This window comes from Nicotiana tabacum, chromosome 15 (genome assembly GCF_000715075.1).
Source record: "Nicotiana tabacum cultivar K326 chromosome 15, ASM71507v2, whole genome shotgun sequence".
Taxonomy (NCBI): Eukaryota; Viridiplantae; Streptophyta; class Magnoliopsida; order Solanales; family Solanaceae; genus Nicotiana; species Nicotiana tabacum.
Window position 1 is genome coordinate 20,201,187 of NC_134094.1, and position 27,991 is coordinate 20,229,177.

Consider the following 27,991-nt stretch of genomic DNA (forward strand, 5'->3'; position numbering starts at 1 on the left):
TATGGGAGGCGATGTCATTCGCCAGTTGGTTGGTTTGAGCCGGGAGAGGCTCTGTTGTTGGGTACCGATTTGGAGCAGGATGCCTTGAGAAACATCAAGATGATTCATGTTGGAGAGAGGGCTATACTCCGAGTTTCACCCATAAAAGGTGTGATGAGGTTTGGAAAGAAGGGCAAGTTGAGCCCTAGGAATATCGGACCTTTTTGAAATTCTTGATAGAGTGGGTGAGGTGGCCTACAAGCTTGCATTTCCACCTAGTTTATCAGCAGTTCATCCGGTGTTCCATGTCTCTATGCTTTGGAAGTATTACGGTGATTCATCCCATGTATTGGATTTCAGCTCAGTCCAATTGGACAAGGATTTGACTTATGAGGCGGAGCCAGTGGCCATTCTACCCCCGCAAGTTCAGAAGTTGAGATCTAAGAGTTATCCTTCAATTCGAGTGCAGTGGAGAAGTTAGCTGGTCGAGGCATCCACGTGGAAGTCTGAGTCCGACATGCGGAGTAGATACCCATACCTTTTCACCAGTCCATGCACTTTTTTATGTCTGTTCGAGGACGAACGTTTATTTTAGAGGTGGAGAATGTGATGACTCGATAGGTTATTTTGAGTTTTAGCCTTTATTTTTGTGTTCCGAGGCCGTTATTAGCTCCGTTTAGTGTGTATCGATTTGTGTGCGTAGTCCGTGTCTATTCCGGAAACTTTTTATGTGAAAATTTAAAAATAATAATAATTTTTGTCTTCAAATGACTTGAGGTGACTACGGTCAATATTTTGTATAAACATACCCGGATCGGTATTTTGACGGTCCCGGTGGGTCCGTATCATAATTTGGGACTTGGGCGTATGTCCGGAATTGAATTCGAAAGTCCCTAACTTATTTTGACTCATTTTGTTGAAAACTAGCATTATTTTTAGAAAGTTGAAGAATTACTAAGTTTGACCATAGTTGACTTCTTAGCTAACGGATTCGAATTTTGATGTTAAAACTTCAAATAGTTTTGTAGTGCTATTTGAAACTTGTCTTCAAAATTTGGTTCAATTCGGAATTGATTTGACATGATTCGGACACTTAAACGTGATTCTAGTGTTCTTGAGTTTCGCTTTGAAAGTTCATTTGTTTTGAGGATTGATTCGTAGATTTAGATGTTATTTTGGTGGTTTGATTGTGCGAGCAAGTTCGTATGATGTTATTACACTTGTGTTCATGTTTGGTTTGGAGACCGAGGGTTCGTGTGAGTTTCAGATAGGCAACGGATTGATATTGGACTTTGGAGAATAACTGATGCCTTCACTGTTGCTGTTGTGATCTGCAGATCTCGCAGTTGCGAGGTCTCGCTTTTGCGAACAAGTATTCGCATTTGCGAGCATGGGATGGACTGGGTGGTTTCGTCTTTACGAGGAAAATGTTCGCAATTGCGAATGAACAGTAGTCATTTTTGCGAAGACATAGTCGCATTTGCGACTCAATGTGTTCCTGGGTAACATTCGCATTTATGAAGGATTTGTCCGCATTTGCGATAGTGGGTGTTCACAGTTGCGAACCAAATGTCGCATTTGCGACTTCTGTAGCTCTGAGACAGGGTTTGCATTTGCGATCTTTTTTCGCAATTGCGGCATCCGGGAACTTAGCTCATTTCTCACATTTTCTCAACCCTAGACACCCTAGAGGTGATTTTCCAAGAGATTTTTCTTCCTAAATACATTGGTAAGTGACTTTAATCTATTTCTTTTCAATTACCCATTACATTTCATGAGATTTCAACATCAAATTTAGGAATTTCATGGTAGAAATTAAGGATTTGGGTGGAATTAGGAATTTTTATTAAATTGGGATTTAGACCTCGAATTGAGGTCGGATTTCGAAATAAATTACATAACCGGGCTCGGGGGTGAATGGGTAATCAGGTTTTGATGCGAATCTCAATTTTGACCAAGCTTGACCGGGGTTGACTTTTGTTGACTTTTTTCAAAAATGATCTAAATGGAACCTTATTCATTCGTGGGTAGTTTCTAAAGCTTATCTTGAATCATTAGGTCAATAATTTGCTAGATTTGGTTTGTTTGGCGGCTTGTTCAAAAGGCAAGGTCGTGGTTGAGCTTTGAGTTTATTGCGGAGCGAGATAAGTATTGGGTCTAACCTTGATTTGAGGGTAGGGCATGTTGTGTGAAACAGCGTATATGCGAGGTGACGAGTGTATATGTGTCGTTACATTACTTGTTTCCCTATTTTTGTTGCTTCATAGTATATCTTATTTCATGCCTTGATTGCTATATACTCATTTGACTTCTATGCCATATTTGCTACCTACTATTTAGTGTTCCTTATATTAAATTGTCCTTTCCTTCTATGATTCCATGATTATTTGCTACTTGTCTCTATTTGCTTTTCTTGCATATCTGGATTGTCTTATTCCTTGTTTGTCTTGTAATTTCGTATCATTTGTTGCCTTCAATAATGAAGTTTCATTTGTATGAGTTGTTAACTAGTAGATATCGTTAAGTTGGTAAAGTTGACACATTCGAGTTGTTCGAGATTCTTCGATTATCATATTATTTTCCATTGCTCGTACATTTGTTCTCTTGATGTAGAACTTCTTGTAAATCTTGGTTGTTGAATTGCTATTGTTGATTGAAATTGTCTAGGGAGCGAGTTGTACGCCGCAACGAAAATTGAAAGGTAATGAATTGAAATGGCGGAATAAGGACGGATCATGATATTGACAGATGATGATATGGTGGGATCAGGTTGCGCGCTGCAACAGATTGTTTAAAGTTGATATTGTGATATCGAGTTGCATGCCGCAACAGATTGATTAAAAATTATATTTGTTTGTGACTATTGGATTGGCCTCGGTAATCTAGAAAAGCTTATATGACTGGTTATTCTCGACTCTCGGTTAGTTGGATATGAGTTCGTTGTTATGAATTAACTACTTTACTTCCATTCCTGTCTTTTCTGCTATTATTATTATTATTATTATTATTGTGTACAGGTTAATGTAAGTGACCCGCCTTAGCCTCGTCACTACTTTGTCGAGGTTAGGCTCGGTACTTATGGAGTACATAGGGTCGGTTGTACTCATACTACACTCTGCACTTCTTGTGCAGATAGCAGAATTGGTCCTAGTGGCGTTCAGTAAACTTGCTCGGATCCGCAGCCCTGAAGACCCCTTGATTTAGACAGCTATGTTTATTTCATACCTTTATCTGTAGTATTCTAGTCACTCATGTATTCGTGACACCAATTCCGGGATTTTGTATTTGGATTTCGTCACTTATTAGTTTATTACCTCATTTAATTAGAAATTTTTTAAAAATGGATAATAATATATCTAACGTTGGCTTGCCTAGCAAGTGAAATATTAGGCGTCATCACGGTCCCGAAGGTGAAAATTCCAGATCGTGACATATATATATAAAATAACGGGCACGCTTGTGCAAAATCCTTCAAAATCAATCTTGAACCGCTCAAAAATCGAAACCAACCATGCACGCAAGTCACAATACATAATATGAAGCTATTGAAAGTCTCAAACCACCGAATGGAATGCTAAAGCTCAAAAAGAGTGTATATCATTATTATGTGTAGTTTCACCCCACCAATGATAGCATCAAGAAGTCTTATCAACTATCCCCAAGGGAGCTGACTAAAAAGCTCTACCACATTGCAAACACACCTCCGGTACCAAAGCTTCATTTTTTCTTTTGAATACTTAAACAAACACTTTATGATATAGTCTATCTGGACCCGTAAATCATATTCCATATTCAAAGCTTCACAAAGATACACATGCATAACATTAAGAACCAATTAATTGTGTAATCATCCCTCCTTAAATAGAATAGTGAAAGTTAGGAAAAACATTGTATAACCACTGTCAAAATAATAGCAAAAAATGTATTTTTTTCATATATTTTTTGTATGTATATATATATTTTGTATATTATATACAAAAATTATATATATTTTATATATACTTTTTCAGCTACCAAATGTAAATAGTTTCTGGCGCAGACTAAAAGTGATAATACCCCAAGTAAAATAAGAAATCGGTTAAGAAATACATTCATACAAATACGACGAACATGCTCAGTGATTCAGGGAAAAAACAATAATACCATCACTGGGCATCTTATACGTGTTAGAGCAACTATCGGATTTTACACGAGAAAGATCACATATAGCACACAACCCAAAATACAACGAAAAAGATTATTGACTACATTGTTTTTCTGTACCTAACTCTACAAAATTTCAAATGAACAAAATTTAAAGGGACCATGAAGAGCACAGACAATCAATTGGATGCTCAGCACCAGTTGGCATTTCCACAACTTACGCGAAAGATCAGCCATTTGGAGGCATGATTATGACAGTTTTAACAACTTGTAATTCATTTGAAATTCAATATCACGCCATGCTGTCTAGAAAGCCCAGACAACACTGAAGAAAAATCTTACAAGCCAACCCAATATGAGCGACCATTGCAGTTGTGTATAGGAGATGAACTGGGAGAAGTCACGCACCACTCGTACCAAACCTATATTTCATTAAGCAAAAAAATTTAGAGACTGGCATTCGACAAACTCACAATGAGGTTAGGAGCAAAATATGCCCTTCAAGTAATTTCACTATCTGGGTTCTTGAGTATGGAGATTCAGATTATTGAGGACACTGATTTAGTGTTTTTTCATTCACAAGGGAATTTGCACTTCAATCCGGAGTTTAATCCAAATCACTTCATGTTTTTATGATCAAAATCATTACTCTAGCTGATACAGATGGGATCATACACAAACATGTTTGGAAATAATTACCTTTGAAGTACCACAACAACGCCAAATATGAACTTCTAGAGGAACACCAGGTTGAGCAATGATAGGCGTCCGCAATGGGAAAAATATAGGGAACCTGATAAGAATGAGTAAGAAGCTGGTCACTTTTTAATCCACCACCAAGACATAGTTATAGAGATGGTGTTTGAATACACAAATATCACTTTTGATTGAGGTCTCCTAATGATTTAGTGGGTAATTAGTTCGGCTTCACCAAAACAAAGTGCTATAAAAAAGAGATCAACACTATATCTACACCAAGATTAAGTAACTCAAAGAAGATAGGTCAAATGCCTCTACAAGACCCAAGAGAAAAGTAGACAGAATAAAGAAATAGCATACCAGCTGAACATGTTTGGTGTTGCTGTTGATGGTTCAATACCAAGATGAACGTCCTTGTAAAGTACAGCATCAAAGTAGCCTGCAAATCCTGTTATTTACAGGCGAAATCAATGAGAAGTCAGGAAGGAGTAAACAGAAAACATTCTTGTATAGAGCTTTAGTAAACCAAGCATTGATAAAACCAACAATCTAACACCAAATCAGTACAAAAGATGAAAGAAACTATGTATTCCTAACTCATAACTCCCTTTGCTCATGGAAATAAGATGAATTCCGCCAATGCTGGACAAATAAACTAGACGGATAGACTTGAGAGCATTAATGAATTGCATTAACAGTAAGAGAAACCTTTTGTTTTCTGTATGATCCTCGACAGATTACCATTGGCATCAATACAATATGAAGTAACTCGCAGAAGGATGAATGACTTCTCCTCGCTTAAAAGAAAAAACAGACAGGGAAACAATTGAGCAGTAGCACATATTCCTTTTGAACAAGGCACCGGTGAAACCAGCTCCCACTTGCCAAAACCATTATGCCTCAACCCCAAGCTATTTTCAGATGGCAATAAATTCTTACTAAATCCATTTGGCTCTATTTAGATGAAGGAAATGGATCTGTTTGGATCAGGAGCCCAAAAAGACCATTTAATTGCTAGATGTCATCGCACATTCATGCTTATCCAAACCAAATGAATAAAAATGATTTCAAGTTCACTACGTATTCATCAACTTTGGTTTTTCCTAAAGTTACTATAATTTGTTCTAAGATATACTTTATATTTTATTTAGCATAAAATCAATGCTTATAATTTCTTAAAAGAGGTTTTATTGGGGCCAGGTCAAAATGTCAATTGGAAAGTGTTGAATAAATAGAAAACAGTTGCACGGATGGAATTATTATATGGGCAGAACCAGGAAACACAACCAGAGGTGAAACACAGACCTGCCCAGCAATTCATCCAAGACAATATATATCATATGCTCTGACCAAAAGGTTTAACCAATAGCCCAGTGAATAAAGACTAATAAACTTATGGTTCAACAGTTCGAGTCAATAATGAAAGTGGTAACATAGGGACACAAATTTGTTCTGGATTAATGTTAGACTGGGTTCAATGAGCATCTCTAAAATGTCACCATTTTCTTTAGTGCATCTACCTTTACACCATCCTTCACTAAATACTAAGGCATCATTTGGACTATATTATCCAGCAACAATTTCACGATGAGGAGAGTGTTTAGATACCCATCTTCTTTGTCACCCTTTATCACAAATTTCTGAATCTGTAGCTGACTATAACTACAAACATCATTCTTCATATTTATGGTATTTAACTACAAAGTAAAGCACAAGAAATTAGTATATGAGTATGACAAATACCATGAACCAGGGCTGATCCAGTGTCAGTGGGTATCTCAAATCGTAGCTGCTTATACCGATGATTGCTTTTCGTAGTTGAGTGCTCTGGATGATTGAATGTAAAGACCTAACAAAACATAGAATAACAAAAAAGATGTTGGAAATGGGATGCGCATCTCAAAATAATTAGTACTCATAAAGTCATAACATTTTCCTTTTTCGTGCATTGTTAATTTATCGTTCTTTTCTTCCTTGCTCTTGTGGAGAAGAAGGAGTGTTATGTCTGGCTCACGTTACTCACTTTACTGTTCGTGAAACACATGGAGTGGTACGAATTTCATTATGTTTCTGTGCTAAGCTTTTCTGTTTTTTCCTGAAACCAGTTGCAACATTTTGAAGGGAGAAAATTTACAAAGATAACCTTGTGATTCTTTTTTCCCATGAGTCAGCAGTTTAAGCAACTCTTATGAGTATCTTTGGACATTTTGCAGTGTTTAGCCTTTTCAACAGTGTAAATTTATTTGCTGATCTCATTAGTGGAAAAACTGTAAACTTTAAATCAGGATGCTTCATGACGTAAAGGAACTTACTGGTTGAGGAGAAGTAAGTCTCGCTATACGATGGAGCTTGACAACATAAGCAGTTTCGAAGTGCACAAGATCTTTGTGAGATTTGATCTGTGATAATTGAATCAATCATATAAAAGCTAAAAAAGATAAAGTGAACATGCAAACATAAAAGGGAGGTCACTAAACCCCATATATATAGTATCAAAAAATGAGGGCTTACGTCGTTGTATAATTTTGAAGCAGTCACAGGCTGGAAAAAACTTGTATACCTGAAATAAGCAAAGAAATTTAATATCATGGCAGATTAGTAAAAATTTTAAGTTTAGACGAACATATTCCACTTCTAAATCGATTGCAAAATTTGCAGTTAAGAAGATATAACAGATTGAAACTACAGGAAACAGTGAGAAAAACATCATTTCTCAAGGAGACATTTCCAATATAGGTGTTTATGTCACTAAAAGGCAATTTAGTGTTCCTCATGGAATCGCTGTACCTCCCCAAATTTGTAATGGAATCATGGAAGTCTAATATTATCAGACATGTGAACTAATTAGTACATTTCTACTGCAGATGCTCGCAAAAGTGCAGGCACTAACCCTATTCATATACGATCTTCACTGCCAGAGAGCAGTGTAATATTATCAGATATGTGGATCGTGTTTAACTAGTGTATACCTTCAACATAAAAAACAAATGACCATATACAGTATTTGAATACGTACGATGATGGAATTGAAATTCCGTCTTCCTTAAGGAATCTCTGAGCACCGTCAAGACACTCAGGTGACAGCTCATTGTCACCAAATGACCCAAGCAATTCACTAACCTGTATTAAGTTTAAAAAAAAATGATGAGTGAGGAATTAAAATGACAATTTGCAAATGAAAGAACAAACATTATATCTTATGAAGAAAATGAATTGTTTCTTGATCTGAAGACTCGGTTTAATACCAAAATGTCAGCTTTCTCCGGAGCATCCCAGCAGCGCATGTCACTTGAAACTATGGTGACAATTTTTTCCCAGCCCTCAATCTTTAGTAAGCTCTGTCTCAAATAAATAGCGCACGCCAAGATAATAAACATTAATGAGTCAGCTAAAACAGTAAAAGTAAAAGCGAAGTCAGTTAGCTCCCAAATTTTCCAACAAAGGGGTTTATGTAAAGAGAATGAAAACATCAACTAACGATTTGGATCTTCCATCAAATTTGAAGTCAATAAAGATCCAGAATCTATAAGTGATTTCAAATGCATGGAACAAAGGATTCAGAGTTTTGCTAATCTTCGAATTATGATTTTCCCCCTTTACACATATCAGGTATATGTAATATGTCTCTTAGCATCCATACATCCAGCTTTATATTGCACTCTTTACATTTTGGAACGTCTCAAAATGTTTAACACCATTCCATTTTTATTCAACTTTCACAGCACTGAAGAATTCAAATTCATTAAACTATTTGACTTTCATATTTTGATCTGATGTATTGATAATTTTTCTGCATATTACTTCAACATTTCTTCCATTATCCTCGGATAATTTATATATAAGTCAAATTAGAATCTAAACAGCCTTTCAAAATCCAGCTATTTCGATGTTTTCTTATTTCAGCGGATATCTAAGAATAGCTACTGAAGTTTATGGGAACTAAACACATTCTAGACTTAAAAAGAAAAGGAATAGCAACAATAGCCACGCATCAAAAGTTCACGAAGCTAAATTTAAAAAGACAACAATGAATGATTACATGTAGGGTGACAATTGCATTTGGATTTTTCTCGACAGCATAAACTCTCAACTTGCGTCCAGTTTCTTCAGCAGCCTGTTAGTGACAAGGTAAACAGAAAAAATAAGATGATATATTGGCAAAAGTCAATTGTCTGTCTTCCATTTTTTTCTTGATTTGACATTCTCTACAGGAAGAGATTTAAACCTGCAACGAAGCTCTGACGAGAGGTCCACGTCCAGCTCCAACAACCATCAACACCTGCAACGAGCATTTAAAGAAATCAGATTAAAGTTGAGGTATGCCACTAAAATTAAACTCAAGATGAAGTCTCGAGCTGTTTAAATGAGAATAAGTTAACATCTAAAGCAAGATAGATAATTCTCAAGACAAAACCCTTACAGTAGTGATTGTAGATGCATTTTCATCTGGAACCCTGTCTACTAAAGCTTTCGCAACCGCTCTTTGATACTGCCAGAATAGGAGTCAACAGTGATCAGGGAACACAACTTTACTAGTAAAGAATACACTTAACGCTCAACATTTACCAATTAACCACTGACCTCCCCCATCATTATGCAGGGAAAGCCAGTTGCAATTTGCAAATAATTAAAAGGACTAGGTAAAGGAATAAGTGAAAGAGAGATAATAATGTGTAATGTGTGAGCGTATATCCATACCTAAGGATGATGAAAACATGAAAAGCAAAGCAATCAGGAGCTATAGTTTTCAACTATATATGAATGAGACAAAACATTTATTTTGCTCATACGATTTCCTCGTATGCGGAAAATTTTATTGTGCACTTTGGCTTCTACAGGATAAGGATGCAAGTTAAGAGAAAGGGCAACCATCTTTAAATGTGTCAAAATGCAAAATATAGAATTATTAGGGTAGCGAATTTAAATAATCCTTGCTTTAGTGGGAGTATAAGGTACAGATTAGATGGAGTTTGTTCATTATCAGATCAATTCCAACCCAACTTGCACAACTATTTGAATTGCAGTCTACATTTGGATAAATTTTGAGATTCCTCAAACGACTTCAAACGAAAATATTTGGGAAAAGGCTAAGGAATAAACACAAGCACAATGAAAGAGTCAGATCTCTTGCTATTCAAGTGGTGAAGACTCAAAACCAAAGTGCTAACACCATGTTATCATTATCTGTACACCTCCTTAACAAGGCAGCCTCTTGTTTCTCCCAAAAACAACAATAGATGCTAATAGATTAAATTATAATGGGCATTTTTCTTTCAAACAGAAATGAACATTGCAAAAGTATGCCAGTTTTAATCTTTCTATAAAAGACACACTGCTTAGTACTTCAGAACATTCTAACCTATAGCAACAACCAACAAGCCCCTGACTAAGTTTAGTTTGAGCTTTGTTGCTATAATTGACAATAAGCTTGACCATACCTGTATGTATTTGATCGTATCTTTCTCGAATGTTTCATAAGTTTGCGCCTCCAAATTGTCCATAAGAGGCTGAAGGAAGGAAATCAATAAAAAGAAATTCAACTACCATATAGAAGAAAATTATGAAGATAGAGAAGAAAGCGAACCTACCTGTAGGGGAGACTGTAAGTAATCTCTATAGCCAAGCTGAAAAAGAAAAAACTCTTGAGTGTCATTTAAACTTAATAGAAAAGAGCCACCCGGTCACTAACACCCCCAATGCCCAGGAGATACAGTACCTCAAAGCGTTCTTGTTCAGGAAGTGGATCCATCCTTTGGTACAAATAAGCAATGTAGTCCAGGTATGACCTTAGCGGATGTCGCTGCATGCCTGAACAATGCTAATACAAACTAAAGCATTCTTGCTAACAATAAGACTGCACATAAAGGAATAGAGAACCTAATGCTTGCATTTCCAAAGGTGTATGCGCTGGCGATTGAGAAAGAGGCTATGGTGGTCGATTGTTTTATGAGGGATAACAAGCGGTTCATGAAGGAGATAAACTTCCTAGGGCCACCAAGACGCAAATAGGGCAAGACTGAAGAAATCTGCCTGATGGGGGTAAGGGGGACATGGTTTGAAATAGATAGGAACGAAATCCTTTATGATGATATCTTATTATATTGAGTTAAGAGAAGGAGACAACAGGGAGGTGAGGAAATATGATGTGGAGGAAATATGATGTGGCACAAGGCGTCAAAGAGATAGTCTTGTTTCGCAGTGCATGCTATATTAATAAATTAAAGGAGATGGAGGTGAATTGGTGTTTCTCATACATGGAATATGGAGAGGATACAGATCATCTTGGTTGCACGTTAGCTTGACAACACAATCAAAACGGTGAGTAGGACATAACAAAAGATTGGAGTGAAACTAAGGCAGATTAAAATACATCATTGGAACTTTCTAATTTATCAAAATTAATCTCAAATACGGTTCAATGTCATACCATCAACACCTTCACTTGGATTATTACTATTGTGATTTGACCCGGAAGTTTCCGTGGGGAGATTCTGCATTTGTTGTCCAGAAATCACTATCTGCAGGAGATATTTACAAGAGAAAGTTCATGGTAAGATCTCAAAATGATGAACATCACATGATTATCCAACAAGATAATTAGTTAGTAGAAGAGTCGAATGCAGATAACTCGGCATATGAAATTAGTGGATATGACAAGTATTCTCAACTTGCTAGCAAATGGCTAGATGGGATGAAGCAGCTGTACTCAAATTGGAAGTCTAAACATATTAAAGGAAAATATATAAGCTTCATTCATTCTAATGAAAATATTGAAATCCCTGCTAAACAGATGAATTACTACAAAACCATCTGAGAAACTTTACATATCCATCAAGTCGCTAGAAACATATGCATGTTACTCGAGCAAAAACTTCAGTTACTCATTTGTAGGCAAAATTTTGAAAATAGGTCAGGACCAAGCTGAACAAACCTACCAATGTATTAGCTCGAACCACAAGAGATGTATATAATTTAGGTAATGAGTTACTAAAAATGGCCAAAACTGGAATAAGCGTACATCACACAAGAAATTGTGATAAATAAAACGGTGGTAGTGTAAGTACTAGCTTCCACTTTGTCTTCGGTTTCAAACAACCCATTCCCCTTCAGTCCCACTTGCTCTTCAGTTTCAAAGAATCCCAATTCCGTTCAACTCCTCACACAGTCCATCTTTTATCAAGTAAATAAAGCTCCTCTAACACTCCACTTATCATTTTTATTTGGCAGAGTGGCCTAGTAGACTCCTATGCTTGTTCAGGTTTGTCATTCCGATCCTTATATTCTGCGGAGTTTCATCTAAACACTTCTAGTTTATCAAAACCTATTTCCTAATCCCCTCTGACAGTTGACCGAGCTTAGTTGGCATTTGCTTTGTTGAGTCAGATAATTGCATGGTTACACGCTCTTAAATGTGTGTGCGTCAATTATTTTGATTAAAATTATTAGAAAAATCATAGAAAAAATAATAATAAAAATAAATGAAAAAAGATTTAAAAAATCCCGCCTATGCTTTCCCGTCATAACCCCTTCCAACACCCTTGTTCCCCTCTTCCTATCTTCTTCTTCCCATTCCTTTCCGCCCAACCCCTTTTTCTGCCCCCTTCCCTTTTATTAGGCTTTGATATTAAACAAAATTACCAACATTAAAATGTTTTATTAATTCACTTTTAAATCCCCATTTGGCCTCCTCCCCTTCGTCATCCTCCATTTTTAACTGTCATCCACCACCAAGAATGAGGCTCTTCACTAATGATTTGCCACCGTGAAATATTTTTCGACCAATTAACTTCGATGAGTTTCTGAAGAAGAAAATGAAGATTTATATTGTTTTGGTAGGTTTTATAGGGTTTTGGGTGAGAGTGAAGGCAAAAAAGAGATTAAAAAAATCGCATACGTTTTATCTTTATTTGAGATATGTTTCCTGCCTAAAATATGATTTCAGATCTGTTTAGAGGGAGCTTTTGAGAAAATAGGATAGAGGAATAGATTATGGAATAGAAAAGGAAGGGAAGGAAGGAGTTTCATGGTGGCCGGAGAAAATTTTCGGCCATAACAATGCAGAACAGTAAGAAGAAAGTCATGGTGGGGAAGAAAAGAAAAATAAATAAAAAAGTCCAAAGAGAAAAATGGTAAGTCAAAGTTATTTTAGGTTTTCTATCTAAATAAAAAATGATCTGACATATTTTATCTGATGTGGATTCTGACATAGCGCGATAGAGACACACAGCGTCAGAAAGATTTGAGACTCTCATTTTGATCAGGTAGAAGTGTTTAGATGAAACTCTATCGAGTAAAGGGACCGGGATGACAAAGCGCAATAAGTACAAGTGTCTAATAGGCTGTTCTGCATTTTTATTTCTCCTTCATACCCTACAAGCAATTTCCTTCTACCAGGCAATGCACCATTTCTCTTTCAAGATCCTGCTTGTAACTGGCTATTCATATGCCCAGGCTACCTAGCTTTCGTCATCTAGCATATCCTCCCCCAGAAATGAGTCACCAGCAAGTGGTCCATGCATTTACCACCATTTTGAGCCTACACCAAGATTGACTCTTACCTTTAGTTGCTTTCCAGATGAAACGAGACAGTGAAATCCAGTGTTTAAAAAAACTCCATCTTCCTCGCTTTAAGCGAGAAGCGAGGCGAAGCGTGAAGGGCAGCACTTCAGCAAGGTGAAGCGACTCAGGTCAGTAAAAGCGACCGCTTCTCTGTAAAAAGCGAGAAGCGGGGAAAGCGAAGCGAAGCGAAGAAGCGTCCGCTTCTCTGTTTTAAAATACCCAACCCTATTTTATTAAAAACGAGTTTTTTGGATTAAACATTGGTGCGGACTTCTTCTTCTTCATCTACTTCTATTTCTGAAAGAATCTCAAAGCATCAACTAGGGTTGTTCTTCTTCCTCTTCTTCAAGTTCAAGGCTTCAAGGCATCAACAGGTATGTTCTAAACTTCTGATTTTCATTCTTCTTCTTCTTCTTTTTCTTTTTCTTTCTAAACGTCCAAAAAGCGGCGAAATGCCGGCGAATGTTTTCCAAAAAATTACTGCCCAATTTTTCCAATTTTTAACAGAGAATTCCTCTAATTTTTTATATCCTTTATTCTTAGTTCTTATTGCCTTACTTATGTGTTATGTAGTTGTTCTTTTAATGGCGCCAAAAGAAGATAGGAAAGACACGGCCTGGCTTACTCTAAAAGAGTTAGCGATACCAACAAGATGGCCATTAGATGTCTTTTTTTGTGATAAGATTTCAAATGGGGGAATCTATCGTCAAAAAGCGCATCTAATCGGTGGTGATCCAAATGTCGCATATTGTCCTAAAGTTCCGTCGCATGTGAAGGAAGAATTCAAAGCATTCCTTCAAAAAAAAAAGAGTTAAAGACACTCAAATGATTCATGAACAAGAACTGTATAATCTTGATGATGACGATGATGAAATAGAAGAAAATGATGATGCTTCCTCGTATGGATGCAAACAATGTCTTCTAGTTGTGGATCTACCGGCAAGACCAAAGGTCCTATGGATTGTTACTTCCCGCAAAAATCTGGAGATAAGGGAGGAAAAAGTGGTGGATGTATGATGCAGGTCTTCCTTTTAATTGTGTTAATTATACTGACACTTTTCCGCTTTTATTGAGGCCGTAGGCCAATATGGTCCAGGAATGAAGCCTCCAACTTATTATGAAGATAGAGGTTCATAACTAAAAAAAGAGATGGAAGAGGTGAACAAAATCGTGAAGGAGTACAAAGTACAATGGAACAAGTTTGGTTGTTCCGTTATGATGGATAAGGGGACGGCAAGAAATGGAAAAAAGATCATCAATATCTTGGTGAATTCTCCTAAGGGAAGCATGTTTCTTGAGTCCGTTGATGCAAGCGACTCTTCGACTGATTCAACCAAAATGTACTCCTTGTTCAAGAGTACAATAGACTCTATTGGAGCAGAAAATGTTGTTCTAAGTTGTCACGGACGATGCCAGTGAAAATGTTGAAGCTAGTGATTTGATGCCTGCTGGGTACCCGCATATTTATTGGACTCTGTGTGCAGCACATTCCATTAATTTGATCTTCGGTGACATTTTCAAGGAAAGACCCTTCAGTTCAGTCTTTAATCAGATAATTAGAGTGCATTCCTATATTGTTCAAATGCCTTTGTTATTGAATATGATGAAGAGATTCACTAAACAAAGAAGCTTGGTGAAACCTGCAAAGACAAGATTTGCTACTGCTTTCTTGACTTTGCATAGGATGTATGAGCAAAAAAGCAATTTGAAGAAGTTGTTTGTTTCAGATGAGTACACTAACAGTGTCTATGGAAGGGAAGCTCGAGGGAGAGAATCTGCAGATATTATACTTTCTCCTTCATTCTGGAACAATGTGGTTCATGCATTGAAGATTGGTGGTCCTTTAGTTAAAGTGCTTCGTTTGGTGGATGGGGGCAACGGCCACCAATGGGCTACCTGTACGAAGCAATTGATAGGGCAAAGGAGGTTATTCAAGCCTCTTTTAGTGATAAAAGAAAATACAAAAGAGTCTTTGAGATCATAGATAAAAGGTGGGATAGTAAGCTTCATAGCCCTTTGCATGCAGCTGGACTTGTTTTGAACCCGGAACTGTTTTATGACAATGAAGAGAGGATTCTAGGAGATGAACCTTTGTGGAATGGATACTATGAATGTATTGAGAAGTTGATACCTGAAGAATCCATGCTAGATAAAATAACAGAGCAATTTAGTATTTATAGGAATGCTGAGCAACTTTTTGGAAAGAACATGGCAATTAGACAAAGAAAGACGAAGTCACCAGGTGAGCGAGTGCTTATATGTTGTTTTATAGTTAATAAGTTATTTCTTTATCAATATTATGTTTTGAAAATTTGTTCTACTTCTACAATTGAATGGTGGAAGCAATATGGCCATTCCACCCCATATTTACAAAAGTTTGCCATCAACGTTCTAAGTCTAACATGTAGCTCATCCGGGTATAAAAGGAATTGGAGCGTGTTTGAGCATGTAAGAACTAAGAAGAAACATTTAGTATATTGAGATAATTAAATTATATCTCAATTGTCTTAATCTTACCAATTACTCATTATTTGCAGATTTATACCAAAAAGAGGAACAAACTAACCTCGAAGCGTCTCGATGATCTAGTCTTCATTAAGTACAATAGAACATTGAGGCGTCGTTACAACGCTCGCAATGTAATTGATCCAATTAGTTTGGACAACATCGATGATGCTAATGAATGGATAACTGGAGTCCCGGAAGTTCATGCAGATGTATAAGTATTTGAGGATACTTTTGATTTCACTTGGGGTGATGTTGCGGAGGCGCGTGGAATTGGGGAGAGGATTTATGGTTTGAGGGGGAGTACCTCAACTTCAAGTTCACAGAGGAAGGGAAAAGAGGCAGCTACTTTGTCCCTAGTTGATGAAGAAGAAGAAGTTGAAGAAGATACGAGCAATATAATAATGATAGTGGAATACAAGAATATGACAATCTTGTAGAAGAATAGGATGCTCATTTTGTGCTTTAATTGATGCTACTCTTTAGTTTTTTAATTGAAGTATTGAACATTTGCTTACAATTACATGTGTTGTCTATGCAGTATTTATTTTAGATTTTTTTTTTTTAAATTCCGCTTCACTTCAAAAAAGCGAGGGCTTCGCTTCTCGCAAAATGAGGGTTGTCGCTTTTCCTCGCTTCACGCTCTTCACAACACTGGTGAAATCAAACACTCCCCAAGGAGTTTCCCATCTGTGTCTATATCACATTTTGGTAAGGACCATATCTCCTCTTCCACGTGTTGCAGCAAATATTATACTTATCCAGTTTCGGCGGGAATCCTAGTGAATGGATCACAGAATTTAAAACATATGGCAAAGACGAATCACCTAAGCAACTGCATTTCCCAGAATTATTTGTCAAACGTGGCTAACTTCTCATGCTGAATCATTTTGTCAGCCAAACATTTTTCCTTGGACCTTTCTTCAGGGTTGAGGAGCCAGTTATCGTGGCCAAGTTAGTTTTTAAGGTTAGTTACCTTCTTGTGTTGTGGATCTGTTCCAAACACTCGTATAGAATATGTACATATGGCTGAGTTTGTAACACGGTGTTAAGCAAACAATAAGAATTTGTAAAACTAAAATGGATCTACCTACGGCTATCTTCTACTACTGTATCAGCAAAAAAACATAGAGCTCAGCAGAAAAATATAGAGTGAGACAGAAGCATTTTCTCTACAATTGAAAGAACAGTTTAGATTAGTGGCCTTTACCAGCAAATGATCAAAAAACAAAGACTGCTCCCATGAATCTGTCACCACTCTTTTACCCCAAATTTTCAGACATGCATTGAACTCTATTGTTAATGGCAAACTCCACAAAATAGAGATGAGGACGAGAACGTGCTACCTGAATTGAGTGGTTGAAAAACCCAGTCAATAGATTTTGGTGGCGTTTTGACAGACAAGGGAAGCCACGGGCATTGGTGAGAAAAGTCTGGCAAATCAGCACAGTAACATTTACTTATTTAGAACAAAAGGAGTATCAAGCACTACATTGGACAAAAAGGGTCAACCCCTTCAATTTCTTACATTGGAATTCATTATGGCAGCTCTAACAGGCTCCCCGAACCACCGCGCAAGTGAATTTGCAGAGGGTAATGAGCATCTACGCAGCAAGTAAACTGCATGTAAGTATTCTGACATAATCACATCAAAGAATGTCAATTTAAAGAATTCTCCTCAAAGTTTATCACCTAGAATCCATTAAATTTAAAATAATAACACTTCACAAATTTATATACATACAGAACATCGAGTGCAACTGAGAGCTGACTATGATGTTCACCGAGAGTACGAAACGAGTTCCACATTTCCCACGAATCTCTATGTTCTTCACCCTGCTTGGCATAAAGAAATCCATCATCAAACTAAAGCACTAATTTTGAACGTATCTATTAAAATTAAAGCGGTATGCCATAGCTCAGACAACATAACTATAGAAAATTAGGGAGAGAAGCTTTCGGGAGATTTATCAGGTCCAATAATTAACAACTAGACTTAAGACTAAACGCAGAAAATAGAAAGTGATAAGCAGGCCATTCACTTCTACCAGCAACCCCGGTACCAGCAAAAAGAAAACCAGAATCACTTCCTTATCAGAAAGTTTATTTGAGTAAAGGAAATGAATCATCATGGTCAATGGCTTGGCCAGAAGGAACTAAGTGTAGCATAAAAAAGGCCACCAAATTGACAATTATAATCATGACGATTGTTATACTATCTTCCATTGGTACCGAATATTCAACAGACAAGTCTGACAGCTAGGGGAATATAAAGTTATAGATCTTCACTAAGCAGTCATGCAGCAATTACTCACCATAGAGTTAGGACTTCTATTTCCATCGTCATCATCAGATTTCTCCAATGGAATCCTTAGCCACAACTTCAAGCCACAAAACATCAGAACGAGAATATGAAACAAAAAATATACAATGCAGGAGCATGTTTTTAATGTTGAACAAAAATGGAGGAAAAATAAATAACCATAACAAAGACAAGATTGACACCTGCATATTGCTTAGATTTTGTAGAATTTGATTCACACATCTAGCATAATTAGCACAGGTCACTCCCTTGGGTGCAGGAAGAAGACATGCCTGCAGGAACAGAAGGTTCATGAGCAATAAACACAAGTGTCGCTTAACTCAAGCAAATAAAAGTTGCACACACTGGAGAGCGCAAAAAGAAAAGTAACTGCTAACTGCAGTTACACAATCAAAGCAACCCCCCCCCTTTCTCCACATTCTTTGATGGAGGCAAACATGGAGGGGCATGCAAAAATTGCTAACCCAATGAAGTCTACACGGCTAGACAGTTTTTCCCATAATGGTGATTACAAATCAACTTATGTGCCTCAACTATTCCATCAGGTACCTAAACCAGTTACTCGGTAATTCTATCCACCAACGCTGGTATTCAGAACACTGGTCCAGCGTTGTCTTTATTCTAGCTTCATCCACCGTTAGACCACACCACTTGGTGAGCCTTCACAAATAGACTATTGCTAGAATTCAAGTTATCTTTAGCAGTTGTCAGCCCGAGGAAAATCTAGCGCCTAACCAAAGCAAATGCGCAAACAATAAGGTGAAGAAGTGGAACAGTTGATAAAGTAGAATAACTAAATCCACTTATGTTCCACAGTCTCTAATATAGGAAGCTTAAGGAACTAAATACGTCTGATCTTATCAAGAACCCTTACACTATATGCAGTTTATATAATGAATTAAGCCTTGAACATACTGATATATAAGAAAGAAAACTGGCGAACGACTCAGAATATCTTGGGCTTGTCCTAACTTCAGCACAAGATTACAAAAGCCCCAAAGTTGGGGAATAAATGCCAAGAAGAAACACCAGGAAGGTAAAAGAACTATTGGCTAAGATCACCAATCACCAAAAACTCTCTTTTTTATAAGGGTGATGCCCAGGTCAGCTTGCGCATACCTCGACTACTCCACACCTGGTATGTGCTACTTTCCACCAGGTGCTTGGTAACTCTATCCACCAACGGCTTAGGCAGATGGGAAGAAATCACCTTCTGCTTATTTTCTCTACTAGGATTTTAACCCAGCAAAAACACACTCACTCACTCTCTCCCTCTCTCTCTATATATGTACACACACACACACAAAATGTTAAAAATCTATTTCAAATCCATTGGTTAACATGCTCGTTTTCAGCCTAAGTTACCTCACCGACATTCTAGCTATCACATATAGGAAAAGAACAAGTAATAGGCAGACAAAAATGAAGAGTAACAGTAGCATGAGGTTCTTGCTTGTTGTCCTTCATCTCTGCATCTATGTCTCAAAGTAAAAGTCTCCAATCAGATTTGACAAAATCCAACACAAACCGCATAGCATATTCACACCACTGGTCCATTGTCATGTCAAGTCAACATGGTGCTTGTGGTCAAACCGTTGAAATTTAAAGGTGGTAAAGAAGAGTCTGATGGAGACAAACAAGTCATTAGAAATTTAACCGATACTCTTGTTCATGTCGATACACTTTTATGTGAATGAAGCATACTTTTGTATGTTGGATAAACACACAGGACTTGTATTGAATTGGGGATCAAGTGGGTGCCAACCCTGTTTACTGTAGGGGGAGAAAGACAGAACCAGAGAAGCATATATAAAAACTAAACTGCAAGAAACAATAAAAATCTGGAGATGATAAAAGTAATGAGAAAGGAACACATTTGCAAACCACAACATAGAACATTGCAACAGTCTCACCTGCAGTGAAAGGTGAGAAGCCCAAGCTATTTCTTGTTTGAGAGCAATCTCAGAATCCCTCCGAAGCATCTCATCTTCAGAATCCAAGTCAAGCCATGAGCTAATTTTACCTAGATCGCATGTGCCAGAAAAATAACAAAATTGAGATGATGTGGAGAATGATCCATTAATATATCAATCACTATTAGAACCTTCATGAATAGATTTCATGATACGGACTATCAAAACGACAATTAACAAACAATTTGTTTAACAATGAAAAGTCAATCGTGGATATTACATTATAATTCCTCTGAATGATAAACAATATTAGCATCCCAAAATAAAAATGGATTCTTTCCACCTATCTGCTCAGGATCCATGTGATGATCCATTTTGACTATCACATCCACAATAGAGAAAAACCACCAAGTCTGCGTCTAATATACTGAGGAGAACATCCAAAGAGAATAAACTTGTGTATTCCTTTTTTTGCAGCGCAACAAAAAAACAACAATAAATGCATCAACAGTTATCACCAAAAAGAAAAAACAACAGTAAATGTGTTAATCAGACAGTAAGAGACTAACAAATGAGGATTCCACAAAGAGTTTCAAATTGCTGAGGAGGATAAGGAAGACACTCACCGTGCAGAATAATATACAATACTTAGACCAACAAATATTAACTAAATCTTAAGAATGAAGAGAAAGAAGCTCTACCAACAACATGACTACTCCACTGGGAAGGGCTTAGCACCAAGTCTGACCCCGCAAATGGAAGCACCCCAGATCCACCATTGCTACTCTCCAGTAAGCTAGGCCTATAAGCAGGATCCATCTGCATCACAAAATTAAGGATTAAATAATGCTATATTGATTAAGATGAAATTTATAGAGTTATTTCCATTCTGAAGACTAAGGCATCCCTTACAATTAGCACTCCAAGCAAAGATAGTATGCTCTAGTATAAGACACTATAACGAGTGACATACTTATCGTGAAAAACAAGAGAACGCATATCTTTAGCAAGCACACCTAATACAAACTTCAAAGAGCATCTTCTTTTTAAATGTAATGATGCTTTTTATTAGATTATGGCTACAGAGACTATACAAAAAATAGTAATAACAATAACAATAATAATAAAATTTTGTGGTCATTACATGCCATCTCTCACTAAGAAAACACGCCATCTTCTTTCACTAAATTCTCTAAAGCTCAATGTCTTTCTCAATGTTTGTGCTACAATCTGTCTTTGCTAGACCTTTCTAACTCTAGACCATCTACCTATCACCACTTGCACAGAGAGCGGAAAGTACCAATTAATTACTCAAGTTTTTATTTACAGATGGCTGCAACAACTATGCCTCAACTCCAAACAAGTTGGAGTCGGCTATATAAATTCTCACTGATCATGTTTCTCCATTGAAACTCATCTCATGCCAATATTATGCAAATACAAATAAAAAATACTTTTAAGTTTTGTATATTTTCTAAATGTATAAAATCTCTTAAAGGCAAAGCCACTCCTAAAAATATAGGACCTACATTTAACGTGTTAATGTCTAAGACATATTCTCCACCAATATGTATTGCCTATATAGATCCTTTTCTTCCATTATTATGCCCTAATTTTAGCTAAATATGCATGCATACCCAGAAATTGCAAGTCCTTCGAGATAACTTCCTTCCATGTGAATTTCAATGTACTCCGTCCTTTTTTTAACACTTTCAATCACTAGATGGCTATCAGAAATTATTCTATTTTTTCAGCCCTCTTCAAAAAGTATCCTATCTTTTCCCACCCTCTTTGTGCCTTCATCAATGAGATTTCAATAGATGATTCCATTGCTTCCAGGCAAATGATTGATAGGAAAAGATTGCCTGACCTTCCTATACCACAATATTTCAATAAGCTCATTATCATCTTAGTATTAGTGAAAAATTACATCACAAAAATTGTGGGATAGGTACAGTGCAGGAGTAAAATAGAGTTTCTACTTGACTAAATTACCTAGAGAGTAACCCCATGAAACAAAATTCCAACACAATTCGACACTTATCGTGTCCACTTTATCTTCACAACAAAAAAGAAACTAATCATATCCACTTTACCCCCCCCCCCCCAAAAAAAAGCCCCCCAACATGCCTAATACCAAGAATAGAAGAACTAGATGACCCCTTAAATCAAGTCAAATCTTGCAATTGTTGAAGTTTTCTATACAACATAGAATGTGGATCTATGTTTCTCATGAAGTCATTATCCAAACATGTTAACTAAAGAAGAGAAAGGAATTACTTAGATGTGTACTTTGTAACATATGGATCATGAACATCCAACAATGAAAGATAATATCATGAACATATATAATGGGCCAACAAGCCACCCAAAATTCTTAAACCCCCACCAAAAAGATAAGATACCATGACACTACTAGACCAGTGTAGTTACAGCCCATTTAAGGCGATTTTAAGCTTGACGCTCGATGATATCAAGGTTATGTGGAGTGCATGCATAGAGCACTAGAACAAGTGCCTTATGGCCGGTGCAGTTACATGATCTTTACTTCACATATTTGCTAATGAAGGAAATATAAAAATATATATGTAACACAAGAAAAAGTAACTATAATGGTAGACAATACAAGCTGGCCCGAATACCACTATTGTAAAAAAATTCTAGACCATAATTATTTTGAGAAATGAATTGAAAAATTGTAACTAAAGGAAATATGTGAAGTAAAGATCATGTCAATTAAGTCCAATGACCATTACTAAAGCCAATGCCTTAATTGCGGATTTTCACTTAAACTTTCCAAAAGACCTTGACACCTTTCTACACTCTTCGCATTTGATCACGCTTACGTGAAACCATAATAACAAATAAAATAATTAATTCAGCTTACAAAAGCATATATTCTCCTCATCTGAATTAAAAAATAAATATTATTGAAGATATAATTAAGTGAATGAAAGTGTACTCCCATAAGAAGATATAATTAAGTGAATGAAAGTGTACTCCCTCTACTTGCTTAACTCAACATAATATTAGAGTAGGCAGAGCTGCTCCGATCGAATCTCTCTGCCACAAAGAATTTCCATGTAATTGACCCATAAAATGAATTAAGCCCACACATGAGGAACTGTGTTGAAGACATAATTAAGTAAATAAAAGTGTGTTCTTTCTAATATTTTAAAATTTCAAATGAAGTGGTCGAACAATTTAACGGATATAGTTATTAGCCTTCATAGTAAATAATCTCGATTTAAGTAAAACCCATGATAAAATGATTCTAAGTTAGCCTTTTAATTTTTTAGTTTTTTAGGTGTTTTATTCAAGGATTGTTAATCGTGATATTAGAATCCCATATCGAATCCTATATAAAATAACAACAGAATTGAGGTAAAAATGATTCCAGTATTGCTTATACCGTAAGCCAAAATTCAGCCATGCAAGATAACACAATTTCACATTTTATATCAGGATTATTTTTATAATCCTAGTAACAAAACAACCTCTAAAGATGCTTATCACAACGTGGACTAGAATCTCCTTGTGTACTTATTCAGCTACAATGGTTTCAAAGCGAGGTAGAGAAAATTGGTCCATTATTCTATCTCCGTGTACAGTGCTCGATCTTGATAAACCAAACATTGAGGGTGTTTGGATTGGCTTAAAAGCTGGTCAAACCAGCTTAAAAGCACATTTTACCTTGTTTGAGTGTTTGGCAAACCTTAAAAGAGCTTTTACGCTAAGTACTTTTAAGCTGAATTAAGCCAAAAGCCACAAGTTGGGGATGACCAACTTATTGCTTGTTGGCTTAAAAGCTTTTTATGTTTGACCTAATTATCCCTCCTTTTTTTATAAATTACAAAATACTCTTAGTAAAGTCATAACGTCATTTTTTCCCATCTTCCATTTTGACGTTGCATGTATCTTTCTTCACATTGTTATAATAAATAAGTAGCTTTAATTTTTCCGTGATAAGTAATTAATAAGACCCTTAATTACCTGACATTAGACAAATGTGAGAACTTGCCGAGGAAAAAAGAAACGATGCAAAGACTGAGGCATTAGTTTTATTGGCATTAATTTATACTTATATTATATTTTTTTCATTTCACTCTAGAAACAAATAATTTTATTTAGTAGTTGAATATTCAGAGCAAAAGCATGTTACAATTCTATTGGCATTCAGATTATATTTATTAAAAATAATCTTATCTAATTAATTTAATTTAGAGCTAATTAAGACATAAACTAGTCTGTATTTGAGTTAATTTTACATTAAGGATGTTGTAGTAATAAGCTTATTTTCAGTGTTAACAGCTTTAAGGATATTTCGGTCATTTTAACAGAAAAAGTGCTTATTTGCACTTGTTTACCAAACACTTCAACAACTTTTTTTCAACTTCAGCACTTTTATCCAAACGCATAACAACTTATTTAGAAAACAAGCTCCAGCACTAAAAATGTGCTTTTAAGCACGTGTGCTTAAAAGCCACTTTTTTAAGCCAATCCAAACGGGCTCATTATCCGAGGGAGACAAGAATATCATCATAACTCCACTTTGTACAACGTCCCTACATATATTTCTCCTTATTCCAAATTCATTTATTGGTCAAAAAAGCTAGAGAGACTGATAAAGAATTTTCTTTGTGGGAAAGGATGAATCAGGTAAAAAAAGCATCATCTTTTGTTATGGAACAAGGTGGCAACACTTTTATTCAATCGAGACCAAGGTAACTAAACTATTCTTAGGTGTGTACAACAACTACTACGACACCTCAATCCCTAGCAAGTTCTGATTGGCTAAATAGATCTCCACTCCATCCAAGCTCATCTATTCTTATGTAAGTGAAATGTAAAAATATGCAAATGTGAGTATGTTTGCGGAAAAGCATAATTGTTGCAAAATACAAGTATGCCTTTAATTGGTGTGGACGGGGACAGGACTTTTCTCGATACCGCACACTACTGAGAAGAAAAGACATATGTTCCTATAATAATATGGAACCTAGAGCTGCATGGAAGGTTTACTTTCACTTGGTCAATAGCAATGGACTATAATATAGCTGAAAATTCATAGAAAAATGGATAACATATGTCAGTTGCTATCTATGTGCAAGCAATTGGGAGAATGTGAATCATCTGTTGCTACAGTGCCACATAGCAAGTAATATGATGGACAACGGTTTGGCATCAATGGTTAATGACAGCAACTAAATTTACCCTGTCAAACCCCCAAATTTTATTTTTCAGCTAAACCATGCACCTCTTAAATCCCATGTCAAGGAGTCAATAGTGATCTTTTTGCACTTTGTTGCATTGATGACTTGAATCACCAATCCGAATAATGGAACTGGAAGCTGCTTTACACTAGGCTATTCGTCAAATTACTCTTACAAATATGACAGAAATCCTTATCATAAACTTAGCAAATTACAATCATTAAATTCTTCCATTTCTCAAAATCACACATCATGTCGCGCATTATTCAGCTAGCAAACCAAGTCATCATATTTGAATTTTGAAATGAAAAATGTAATGTCAACAGCCCGAGCGAAAGTGACAGAAGATCAAAATTCACCAAGAATGGGCTAGGAAACACCATTCATGTTACTGTTGGTGACATACTGACCATTCACACATAACAAAATAGGGTATTACGGCCCATATGTGACTGGCTAATTGGTCACCGTTAATCACATTTTCCAAATTAAATCAAACATATTGAACAATGTCCTAGTCCGGCTAAAAAGAAAAGAGTCAGTAATATCAATGTTTTATTACTTATACATACAACTCTCCAAACTTAAGAATAAACCTTTTAACAACTTAATTAAGTTGTGATTGGCTAAATAGATCTCCACTCCATCCAAGCTCATCTATTCTTATGTAAGTGAAATGTAAAAATATGCAAGTGTGAGTATGTTTGCGGAAAAGCATAATTGTTGCAAAATACAAGTATGCCTTTAATTGGTGTGGACGGGGACAGGACTTTTCTCGATACCGCACACTACTGAGAAGAAAAGACATATGTTCCTATAATAATATGGAACCTAGAGCTGCATGGAAGGTTTACTTTCACTTGGTCAATAGCAATGGACTATAATATAGCTGAAAATTCATAGAAAAATGGATAACATATGTCAGTTGCTATCTATGTGCAAGCAATTGGGAGAATGTGAATCATCTGTTGCTACAGTGCCACATAGCAAGTAAAATGATGGACAACGGTTTGGCATCAATGGTTAATGACAGCAACTAAATTTACCCTGTCAAACCCCCAAATTTTATTTTTCAGCTAAACCATGCACCTCTTAAATCCCATGTCAAGGAGTCAATAGTGATCTTTTTGCACTTTGTTGCATTGATGACTTGAATCACCAATCCAAATAATGGAACTGGAAGCTGCTTTACACTAGGCTATTCGTCAAATTACTCTTACAAATATGACAGAAATCCTTATCATAAACTTAGCAAATTACAATCATTAAATTCTTCCATTTCTCAAAATCACACATCATGTCGCGCATTATTCAGCTAGCAAACCAAGTCATCATATTTGAATTTTGAAATGAAAAATGTAATGTCAACAGCCCGAGCGAAAGTGATAGAAGATCAAAATTCACCAAGAATGGGCTAGGAAACACCATTCATGTTACTGTTGGTGACATACTGACCATTCACACATAACAAAATAGGGTATTACGGCCCATATGTGACTGGCTAATTGGTCACCGTTAATCACATTTTCCAAATTAAATCAAACATATTGAACAATGTCCTAGTCCGGCTAAAAAGAAAAGAGTCAGTAATATCAATGTTTTATTACTTATACATACAACTCTCCAAACTTAAGAATAAACCTTTTAACAACTTAATTAAGTCAAAAAAATTAAAGAAAAATTAATGGGTTAAAAATTCTCGGTAAATGTTCCATTCGTGTTATAACCCTGGAGCTTTAAGTGGAACACGTTTCTAAATGTAACCAATCTTTTTTGGAATACATGAAAAAGTTAAGTAGCTTAGAAAAGGTAACATAACATCAGTTTTCTGCATAAAACATTTATTTTATAATCTCAAAAAAATGAAATTTGATTTGACTTTTTTATTATCCAGGAAGATGGAAAATGGTTTCCTCATAAATTAGAATTAAGCTGAAAGTTAAATATTAATTCCCTACATGATAATTGGAAAAGTTTTTAGACGCTATTTTATACCAAGTGAAAGAGTGCGCGCTTAGCTGCGCTAAAAGGAGATTGTCCAAAGTTACAATTAATCTTAAAAGACTTTATTATTTCTTTTTATTCATACTTGACAATTTTTAATCAATAAAGTTTCATTATTTTCTGGGGAATGACATTGGGGCAGGCTTAAAATCACCGAGTTTCAAACATTCTCGGTTATGCTGTTTTTTGATGATCAAAATAGAAAAATTAAGACTTCTAAAAGCATGTTTGGGATTTAGGGTTTAGAATTTACGGATTACTAACCAATGGTGCAACAACGAAGTCGAAGCCGCCATGAATGTTGAGAGACAGAAGTTGAGGCATGTCATCGCTGAAATCCGTCTCGACTCCACAGTACTTGGCGTCATTTTTCTCGTCTCCTTGCCTTTCCCCAAGCGGCATTTTTGAAGGAGGCCGAGCTAGAAGAGCTCAAGTGTGAAACTGAGAGTGTCTCGTACTAAATGAAGGGCGAAGGGCGGGGTTTTGCGAGGGTTTTAGCCTATATATGCGGAGGTGACTAGGGTTCTGAATCTAATCGGGTCGGATCATTTCGGGAAATCCAAACCAGATTGGACAAAATGCGGGTTGAGGGGGAAACAAACCTTTTCCTTTTGGTGTCAACAAGGAAGTTAATATTAGTAATACAGTAATAT

At 36.3% G+C, this 27,991-nt stretch overlaps 1 protein-coding gene across 1 annotated transcript; it reads right to left on the reverse strand.

Annotated features, from left to right (window-relative positions):
• Nucleotides 1–4,100: 4,100 nt before the first annotated feature.
• Nucleotides 4,101–27,976, reverse strand: LOC107817563 (protein arginine N-methyltransferase 1.5). Its single transcript, XM_016643417.2, has 23 exons — nucleotides 27,603–27,976; nucleotides 20,823–20,940; nucleotides 20,122–20,231; nucleotides 18,391–18,480; nucleotides 18,201–18,266; nucleotides 17,630–17,721; nucleotides 17,414–17,489; nucleotides 17,232–17,318; nucleotides 11,249–11,339; nucleotides 10,538–10,629; nucleotides 10,410–10,445; nucleotides 10,260–10,328; nucleotides 9,242–9,310; nucleotides 9,047–9,100; nucleotides 8,861–8,935; nucleotides 8,067–8,159; nucleotides 7,838–7,941; nucleotides 7,333–7,381; nucleotides 7,134–7,220; nucleotides 6,565–6,670; nucleotides 5,182–5,269; nucleotides 4,822–4,915; nucleotides 4,101–4,544 (listed from the first exon to the last, which is right to left on the reverse strand). The coding sequence occupies exons 1-23, from the start codon at nucleotides 27,738–27,740 to the stop codon at nucleotides 4,461–4,463; spliced, it is 1,968 nt and encodes a 655-aa protein (XP_016498903.1). The 5' UTR covers nucleotides 27,741–27,976; the 3' UTR covers nucleotides 4,101–4,460.
• Between the last annotated feature and the right edge of the window lie 15 nt (nucleotides 27,977–27,991).

Bases quoted from the DNA above. Each gene is read 5' to 3' on its own strand.
- LOC107817563 (XM_016643417.2), bottom strand. From the start codon at position 27,740: ATGCCGCTTGGGGAAAGGCAAGGAGACGAGAAAAATGACGCCAAGTAC. The intron at 10,446-10,537 runs GTACTGTATCTC...TTTCTTTTTCAG, and splicing joins CTGAACAAGAACGCTTTGAG to CTTGGCTATAGAGATTACTT. The intron at 7,382-7,837 runs GTACGTATTCAA...TGCTTATTTCAG, and splicing joins GGAATTTCAATTCCATCATC to GTATACAAGTTTTTTCCAGC.